We start from the raw sequence: 10384 nt of genomic DNA, 5'->3' as shown, positions 1-10384 counted from the left end.
CATTCACTAAGAGTGTTCTTCACTGCTTTAGCCTCCTCTGACTCGGGTTTGATGGAAAACTTGGTGAAGACATCGTTCACCTTGTTGGATGAAAAGGGTATTGAATCTGCAACTTGGCGTGGCAAGAAGGTGACTTTGTTGAAACTTGAAGTGAACTGCAGGTCCATTTTTGTTCCATAATGCAAGTCATTTTCCTTGAAGAAGCGTGTCACTGTGGTGTCATCGTGTAATTGGGTCGTTGTGGCATTGTATGTAAATGAAACTCCTTCACTAAGGACGATATTGTCGCCACCCTTTCCATAGTAATCTCGTCCCTTTCTATAGTACTCCCCACCCTTTTCATAGTTCTCCCTTCCCTTTCCATAGTATTCCCCTCCCTTTTCATAGTACTCTCCTCCCTTTCTATAGTACTCCCCACCCTTTCCGTAATCCTCTCCTCCCTTTCCATAGTTCTCCCTTCCCTTTTCATAGTACTCCCCTCCCTTTCTATAGTACTCCCCACCCTTTTCATAGTCCTTCCCTCCCTTTCCATAGTACTCCCCACCTTTTCCATAGTAATCACCACCCTTTCCATAGTCCTCCCCACCCTTTCCATAGTAATCACCACCCTTTCCATAGTCCTCCCCTCCCTTTCCATAGTAATCACCACCCTTTCCATAGTCCTTTCCTCCCTTTCCATAGTCATCCCCACCCTTTCCATAGTCCTCCCCTCCCTTTCCATAGTAATCACCACCTTTTCTATAGTCCTCCCCTCCCTTTCCATAGTCCTCCCCTCCCTTTCCATAGTCATCCCCACCCTTTCCATAGTCCTTCCCACCCTCTCCATAGTTCTCTCCACCCTCTCCATAGTTCTCTCCACCCTTTCCATAATTCACCCCTCCCTTTCCATAGTTTACCCCTCCATCTCCATAATTCACCCCTCCATTTCCATAGTTCACCCCTCCCTTTCCATAGTTCACCCCTCCACTTCCATAGTTCACTCCTCCACTTCCATAGTTCACTCCCTTCCTATAGTTCACCCACTCTGCAAAATCGTGAATGAACTGATCTTAGTTTATCACAAGCCAAACCAATTTCTGCAACTTATAATCCACTTATTCTTGTGCACTCCTATTACTTTCTTTCTGCATAACTTTGTTACTTTCTTTCTACGTAACTATGTTATCGGTTCAACCGTGCTGGTTAAGTATGATTTCTCCCCTAACCAACTTTTTTCTACGCAAAAATTAGTGATTTCTCTCACTTTTTCAGTTCGATATTCCCAGTTTTTTTTATTAAATACTTAATAGAAAGCTATTCTTTTATATTTTTTATTTAACTCTTTTTAAATTATTCTATATTTTTNTTATACATAAGCCACTTAAAATATCTAAGCAAACAAGAGAAAATTATGCATATGAAGAAATTATTGATTAATTTTTTATCGTCGATAAGTCATTGAAAATTTTTCATTATCGATGGATATTGGTTGTTTTTGACTGATTTTGTCCATCAATATTTTTGGTTCTTTTTGCAGTGATCGTAGAACATACTACATGGAACTCCCTCAAATGTTTGTTGGCATCTTCACCCCTTAATCCAGAGAATTTGGGTAGAAAATTGAAACAAGTTGGCTGGTGAGACATATCTTGTGCAACGAGTTCCTTCAAAGTTCTTTCTGTTAGATTCCTGAGGAATGTTCGAGAGAGAGAGAAAGCAGAAACAGAGAAACGCTCTCAGCAGCTGCTGTGGATCCACCTTGCTACCACCGATCACCGACAGACGCTTCTTCCAGGGATGACTAAGACAAGTGTCAAAGAATGGAGAATACACACTAGAGGTACTGAATAATGCTTTTCGAATTTTTCATTAACACAATAGTATGATTTACAACAGTATTTATACGTGATCTGAACTTGTAACTGAAAAACTGAAAATGTTTTGTTTAATCTCAACACTCCTCCTAAACAAAACACTACACAAACACAAACTTTCTGAAAAAACTCCTTTTCCACCGATTGAATCGGTAAAAACACCTCCTTTTTAAGCTTACAACAATTTTTCACTGATTAAATCGGAGAAAAACTCTTCTTCTTGGCCGATCTGCACTGTTCCGGCCCAATCTCACTCGTTCCGGCAAAAACCCTAGGTTTTTGCCCTTCCTTTGGTTCGATCTACAGAAATTTCGCCAATCTCCACTCGAACCATCCCAATCTGTTTTCTGAGTGCCAGAAAATGTTCACCTTTAATAGCCTTGGTGAGTATATCTGCTAATTGATCCTCGGATCTACAGTGTACCACCTCCAATCTTCCATTGCTGACCTGTTCCCTGATATAGTGGAACCTGGTCTCATTGTGTTTGCTTCTACCGTGGTATGCAGGGTGTTTAGCCAAGTCTATAGCAGACTTGTTATCAACAAATAGCTTCACTCTTCTAGCTAATTCGATCTTCAAACCTTCAAGCAAAAATCCCAGCCAAGTTGCTTGATAGGTTGCCTAACAAGCAGCTATATACTCTGCTTCACATGATGACAAAGCTACTACAGACTCCTTTTTCGAACTCCAGGAAATAGGAGATCCACCCAAAAAGAACATATATCCAGCTGTGCTTTTTCTATCAGACTTATCTCCGCACCAGTCAGCATCTGAGTAAGAAGTAATTTTCACTTCTTCTCCACCATTTCCCTTCTCCAGGAGTATACCAAAAGAATGAGTACCCTTCAGGTATCTCAGTATCCTTTTCACAGCGTTTTGATGTGAAATCCTCAGGCATTCAATATATTTGCTGATCACCCCAACACTATAACTAATGTCAGGTCTGGTATTGCAAAGATACCTCAAACTTCCCACCATTCTTCCGTAAGTTGTTGGATCAACAACTTCCTCCTCTGGTTCTCTTTCAAGCCTCAGCCCTACTTTTGCTGGGGTATTGGCTGCATTACAATCTGCCATCTCAAACTTCTTTAGCAGATTTAACACACATCTGGACTGATGCATCACTATTCCACACTTAGTCTCAGTGAATTCTATCCCAAGAAAGTAGTTGAGCTTCCCAAGATCACTCATCTCAAACTTCATCAACATTTGTGTCTTGATAATATATTGTTTTGTTGCATGTTTGACTTTAACCATTCTTACATAAACTTTTTAGACACAACTTGGTAGTATGACAATGTGCAATTATCAAATAAAAGATAAAATAAAAAAATTCTTTAGTATAAGAGTAATGTATAATTAAATATGAGAAACTGAGATTAAATATAATAAAATAAAATCATGATGCAATTATCAAATAAAAGATAAAATAAAAAAAATCAAATACTAAATTTAAATTAAATGGTTAAACAAGTAATTAAAGGAAAATAAATTAATAACATAAATGAATAAAACAACTTGAATAATATAAATTTAAAAGATTAAATAAAAATGTAAAATATATTAATAAGAGAACTAATAATAAAAAAAGTTGTAGAGACTTTTTTTATTTAACTCAAATGAAACGTTCGAGAGGTCCTTATTATTTCACTCAAACTAAAACACACATCATCATAGTTTACATTTACGAAAACATTTGTTTAACAATGTTTTTTTGCCAACTATTTGACAATGTCACGTGACGTGTGTCTGTTGGTTGATTTTTAAGAAAAACAAATGCTGAAATTCTATGGCGAGGGAAATTTTGAAAACCTGAAAATATGAAATTTGGTTTTCGCGCTTTCACGTTTCATCCTTCATTCAGTTTCGTGTTTTCATCTCTCCCAAACACTCGTCTCGCTTGGTCTCCTCTCTCGCTTGTCGTCGTCTCTATCTATTGCTTACCTCTCTCTCGTGTTGTGCCCTTTCTCTTCATTGACGTCTTTCTCTCTTGTTTTGGTAAGTAAAAGCTGGCGAACACTACCTTTATTTTGGAACATTGTTTGTTTTCGTGTTTTGTTAACCCTAACCGTCTTCTCTCCACCATTGTTTTTGGTTTATAATATAAGTGCAGGTTCAATGGCAGCGCAAAACCCAAAAGTAAGATGAAGTTTTGAGTTTTTTTGTTAGTATATTTTTTATTCTCGCATTGTTAAATAATAACAATGTTTTTTTATTGTTGTTTATGGTGGCTTCAAATCTCCATGGATTCATCAATCATTGTTCAAATGAATTGCTTACTCAGAGACGTTCATGTACATCGCATTAGGATGACACCATTTAGGTGGTGTTTGCATGTACTTAGCCCTTTGGAGGTTAATTTAGAATTATTGAAGGTGATGGTATGTCGGTGGGCTGGTCATGATAGTCAACAACAAAGTTCTTCTACAACATTAGATGATCTCATTAAACGTATTGAACAACTCCAGACCTTCGTTGGTACAAGATTTGACGCCTTGGAATCACAAGTTTGGAACATTGAGGAGCAACTGCAACACTCCCTCACACCCTTAGACAATGAATCTCGTAGTTAGAATTTGTTGCTTACATGTATTTACTTTGATTAGGAACTTTTATGCATTACTGCCCTGGTACTTCAACATTGTACTCTTTTTAATACTCAAATTCTACTTTTATGCAACTTTTATTGAACTCAAATTCTACTCAAATTGAACTCTTTTTAAATTTGGAACTTTTATGCATTATATTATTTTTAATAGTCAAAATATAAATATGTTAAATAGTCAGATAATCGCGTATATAACGGACACTTAAACAACAAATTCAACTCAAAACCACTGCACTTGTGTGAAAAAACACTGTAATTGAACTGTGGTCACCAAGGTTACCACAGGTGGTTCCTTAAGCTCAATTAGTTGTCTAAAACAGAAAATTAACTCGCGTAATCGTTTACCAGCCTCCGGTAAACAATTACAAGGTTCTTTTTGGGTGTACCGGTCTAAGAACTTCACCTAAGTGGCTGATCTCATCAAAAGTGGTCCCCTACACCATGATGGGATCCCTAAAACATGACCTCCAAGCATAAAAGCACATCTAAAACAAATTCAACTTAAAAGCACTGGACTTGTGTGAAAAAACACTACAATTGAACTGTGGTCACCCAGGTTACCACAGATGGTTCCTTATGTTCAATTAGTTGTCCAAAACTCAAAATTCACTCGCGTAATCGTTTGTCAGCCTCTTATAAATGATCACAAGGTTGTTTTTTGGTGCACCGGTCTAAGAACTTCACCTAAGTGGCTGATCTCATCAAAAGTGGTCCCCTACACCATGATGGGATCCCTGAAACATGACCTTCAAGCATAAAAGCACACCTAAACAACAAATTCAACTTAAAAGCACTGGACTTGTGTGAAAAAACACTGCAATTGAATTGTGGTCACCCAGGTTACCACATATGGTTCCTTATGTTCAATTAGTTGTCCAAAACTGAAAATTCACTCGCGTAATTGTTTACCAGCCTCTGGTAAACGATCACAAGGTTGTTTTTTGGTGCACTGGTTAAGAACTTCACCTAAGTGGCTGATCTCATCAAGAGTGGTCCCCTACACCATGATGGGATCCCCCAAACATGACATCCAAGCATAAAAGCACACCTAAACAACAAATTCAACTCAAAATCACTACACTTGTGTGAAAAAACACTACAATTGAACTGTGGTCACCTAGGTTACCACAGGTGGTTCCTTCAGCTCAATTACTTGTCAAAAACTGAAAATTAACTCGCGTAATCGTTTACCAGCCTCTGGTAAACGATTACAAGGTTGTTTTTAGGTGCACTGGTCTAAGAACTTCACCAAGTGGCTGATCTCATCAAAAGTGGTCCCCTACACCACGATGGGATCCCCCAAACATGACCTCCAAGCATAAAAGCACACCTAAACAACAAATTCAACTCAAAATCACTGCACTTGTGTGAAAAAACTGTTGGTCGAACAATCGGTATCGTTCGGAATAAAACTTAAAGTAGCGAAAAACGTGTTCGGTCAACTTTTTAGTATTAAAATGGTCAGTTTATAAAATAAGTTTCTAAGAGTCAATTTATCGAACAATTGAAGTGCAAATGAAAAATATCGAGTGCAGGGAGTAGAAAAATCACACGAGTAATTTTATACTTGTTTGATTCAAAAGAATCTATGTCCAGTCGTTAATCATTGTAAACAGTGATTAACAGTTCCACTAAAAAGATGTTTCACAATTACAACAAATAGTGAATAAAACAGAAAAATAAACCTTCCTTCGACGAACGAACCAGAAAATGAACATTCTGCCAACTCTAAGAGAACCGCTCCAACTATCGACACACGATACGTGAGCTTCTCCTATTCACGAGACCAGGCAGAGCACCTTGCTAACTCGAAGAGAACTTGCTCCGACTATCGACACATGAAACACGAGCTTCTCCTATTCACGAGACCAAGCAAGGGAACTTGAACTATAGCTTTTGAGAACTTCCTCTAACATACAGTATTTTGCAAGAGCTTCTGTTCAATAACGTTGTTTATGAAATTTTCAGAAGACCAATATATAGCCAGCTACTCTGAATATCAAAGGTCAAGTCCCAACTGCCACTAACAATCGATTATTGTAAGTGATAATCGATTATTCAAGTCCGTTACAGGTTTTTCAAAATGTGCTAATCGATTATTTCTTAACATAATCGATTATTTCAGTACAAAATACAAGTTTTACAAAATTTGAAGACTTTCCTATTACACTTATATTCTACAAAGTGCTTTTAAACATTTGTAATACTTCCTTTAGGTAAAACTTCTTGTAGCATCTTTAAAACTAATTTCTTCAAGATTTACCAAAGCTCCTCATTGGTAACAAAAACACTGTAATTGAACTGTGGTCACTCAAGTTCCCGCAGGTGGTTCCTTCAGCTCAATTAGTTGTTCAAAACTGAAAATTAACTCGCGTAATCGTTTACCAGCCTCTGGTAAACCATTACAAGGTTCTTTTTAGGTGCACTTGTCTAAGAACTTCACCTAAGTGGCTGATCTAATCAAAAGTGGTCCCCTACACCATGATGGGATCCCCTAAACATGACCTCCAAGCATAAAAGCACACCTAAATAACAAATTCAACTCAAAATCACTGCACTTGTGTGGAAAAACACTGCAATTGAACTGTGGTCACCCAGGTTGCCACAAGTGGTTCCTTATGCTCAATCATTTGTCCAAAACTCCAAATTAACTCACATAATCGTTTACCAGCCTCTGGTAAACGATTACAAGGTTGTTTTTAGGTGCACTGGTCTAAGAACTTCACCTAAGTGACTGATCTCATCAAAAGTGGTCCCTTACACCATGATGGGATCCTCCAAACATGACCTCCAAGCATAAAAGCACACCTAAACAACAAATTCAACTCAAAATCACTGCACTTGTGTGAAAAAACACTACAATTGAACTGTGGTCACCCAGGTTACCCAGAGTGGTTCCTTCAACTCAATTAGTTGTCTAAAACTGAAAATTAACTCGTGTAATTGTTTGCCTCTGGTAAACGATTACAAAGGTGTTTTTTGCAGCATGATTGTTTTTAGGGTCTAAAAATCTGCTAGCTCATATTCTACAACTAGGTCTAGTCAATTAGGACTTTCTTAAACATTTGAATGAGCCATCTAGCCTTGATTCCACTGATTTTTCATTCTGGTGCAGTTTTTAGTGCATTTTTCTGCATAATTAGCAACTGCGACTGTCATTTGCTGCATCCAACTGTTTCTATGTACGATGATGATTTGAACAAGTTTATTTGAACATTTTAAGCTTGTGTGCACTGTTGAAATGGTCATTTGCAAGCCTATATGTAGAATCACCCTTTAAACCATCAAATTTTGGTTAAATTTGGAAGTGCAGTAGTGGTTTTCGAGTGCAGTGTGTTTCTTTGTTGTCTCAGTGTTTAAACACCTTCAAATTGATGATACAAAGTTGATCAAAACATCAAATTATGTGTCCAAACGTGTCTGTGCAAATACACTTCATAAATCATCAATTTCGCCTAAATTTGGAAGTGAACTACTGATTTTTTTTTGCTGCATTGTGTTTCTTTGCTATCTTAGTGCTTAAACACTTTCAAATTGATGATATAAAGTTGATTAAACCATTATTTGGGCTTTCGAAACAATGCCAATAATTTTTGGGTTTGAAAGCACATTTTCCAAACCACTTTTCTGGTACAACATGATCTTCAGCAATTCTACTAAGTTCATCATCTCACAAACATTATTTCATTCTTCTTTCAATAACATTACAATTACCTCAAAATGGCCACCTTATTCTTTAACATTTTTAAAGAAATCTACATATAAACCATTTCAATAACGGAGGAAATTAAATTGCAATTATGAAATAAATTACTTAACGGAACCAAACATGCATCTTGTATAAATTGAACAAATTAGGTTACATTACAATCACTCGTTCATCTACGTACAGAGAAACTATTACTGTCTATAATAAACCCAATACAACAATTACTCATTTTTTATTCTACGCACTACATTTCCGGTGTACGGTGTCCTAAGCGCTTGGCTCTTATAACGCCTTTGTGATCCCACCCTCACATACGTCTTCAGAGCAGGTCGGTTGTTGGACATTCCACCCGGTTGGTTGTTGGACATGCCACCCACTTGATTGTTGGACATGCCACCCAGGGTAAAAAAAACCATTATTCATGGATGGTTCTACACGTGGCGCACTCTGTTGACCATCATCTTTTTTTGTTCTTCTAGCTTTCTTGAAAGCCAACTCTGCCTCCAGGACAACAACCCTCCTTTTAAGTTCTTCAAGTACATTTTCTTGTTGTTCTAGAACACACATAAAACTTTCTTTGCATTTTCTTTTAAGCATTTTTTTTATGTTCTTTGCTCATCCTTCTTTTTCGCTGCTCCTCTATCAAACGTTCGTTCATAGTACAAATATATTTGGTTAAAAAAGAGTGAAGAACGATCAACTGCAAAAACCAAAACAAAATACCCATAATGTAAAATCTCAAACTCGAAAATAGGACAAATAAAACTAAATAGGAGAAACCCATAACCCAAAAACAAAACTCAATGACGAAAATGAAGAGAAGAACGCATTTACCTTCGAAGGACCAAGCTCACCTGTCGTCTCCATTTCGCACAATACCGTCAACGAAGAAGACGTCCACCGAAAAATAAGAGAACCACCACGAAGAAGGACGACGGAGAGGGAGAACGAGGAGGAAGAGAGAGAACAAGGAGGAAGAGAGAGAACGAGCAACAAGCATGTTGGTTGCTAATGAAACAGAGAAGGGTATTTTTGGAATCCCAAAATGCAAAAACCCTATTCAATTTCCCACTCAGTTTTTTTTTAAAAAAAAATTAAAACGACCCAATAGAATGCTGATACGTGAAGTTGTCAAATTATTGTTAAAACGCGTTATCAAAATAACGGGTTCCTTACATATAAGCAACTTAAAGTATCTAAACAAACAAGAGAAAATTATGCATATGAAGAAAACAACATAGTAGAATACATGCATGCATGGACCAAGTAGCAGATGCTACTGAAACCAATTATTCTGGAAGATGATAAAATAACTTCAACGCAAATCTACTTTTGAACCCAAACAACATGATCCTCAGGAAGAAACTGGCAGACAGGAGCAGTTCCTGGTTTAACCTTGAGCACTTGAAAGGCCAGATGTTTGGGGTTCCATTGCGATGTGTCAATGTCGCACACTGCCACAGCTTTAACTTTGATCCCGTTAGCACCCTTCAAAGGTACAAAGTAAGTTCTGGTGGTCTCCGTTTTGTGGCAGTAAAAAACAGCATAAGGGTAATTCTGCTTATGACACACAACAACTTTATCTCCTGAAATCTTCTTCACTCCCGGTGCAATGGTGTATTGCTGCAACCCCGTTTCTTTCTCAACTTCTGTGGACAAAACCACAAGGTTTTTTCCAAGCTTGGAAGTGCTGAAATCAACCATGGACTCAAGTGAAGTGGCACAGTACTTTTCCTCACCCTTGATACTGGTTTCTTCACATTCNCTAAGAGTGTTCTTCACTGCATTAGCCTCCTCTGACTCGGGTTTGATGGAAAACTTGGTGAAGACATCGTTCACCTTGCTGGATGAAAAGGGTATTGAATCTGCAACTTGGCGTGGCAAGAAGGTGGCTTGGTTGGAACTTGGAGTGAAGTGCAGGTCCATTTTTGTTCCATAATGCAAGTCATTTTCCTTGAAGAAGCGTGCCATTGTGGTGTCACCGTGTAATTTGGTCGCTGTGGCATTGTATATAAATGAAACTCCTTCACCAAGGATGGCATTGTTGCCACCCTTTCCATAGTCATCCCCTCCCTTTCCATAGTCCTCTCCACCCTTTCCATAGTTCTCCTCTCCCTTTCCATAGTCATCCCCTCCCTTTCCATAATCCTCTCCACCCTTTCCATAGTACTCCCCTCCTTTTCCATAGTCCTCCCCTCGCTTTCCATAGTCCT

General features: G+C 38.0%; 2 protein-coding genes across 2 annotated transcripts in view; both read right to left on the bottom strand.

Annotated features, from left to right (window-relative positions):
* LOC111241668 (BURP domain protein RD22-like) overlaps positions 1–169 on the bottom strand; it is a 20261-nt gene extending 20092 nt beyond the window's left edge. Inside the window, exon 1 of the mRNA XM_022780796.1 lies at positions 1–169. Within this exon, the coding sequence (XP_022636517.1) occupies positions 1–167 (167 nt within the window). The 5' untranslated portion in view covers positions 168–169.
* Positions 170–9497: 9328 nt separating this feature from the next.
* LOC106760384 (BURP domain protein RD22-like) overlaps positions 9498–10384 on the bottom strand; it is a 2663-nt gene continuing 1776 nt past the window's right edge. The window contains exon 4 of the mRNA XM_022780237.1: positions 9498–10366. Coding sequence (XP_022635958.1) covers positions 9498–10366 — 869 coding nt within the window. The remainder of the gene's footprint in view (positions 10367–10384) is intronic.

This window comes from Vigna radiata, chromosome 5 (assembly GCF_000741045.1).
Source record: "Vigna radiata var. radiata cultivar VC1973A chromosome 5, Vradiata_ver6, whole genome shotgun sequence".
Lineage (NCBI taxonomy): Eukaryota > Viridiplantae > Streptophyta > Magnoliopsida > Fabales > Fabaceae > Vigna > Vigna radiata.
Note: the sequence above shows the minus strand (reverse complement) of the source record. Positions and strands in the feature narration are given on the sequence as shown.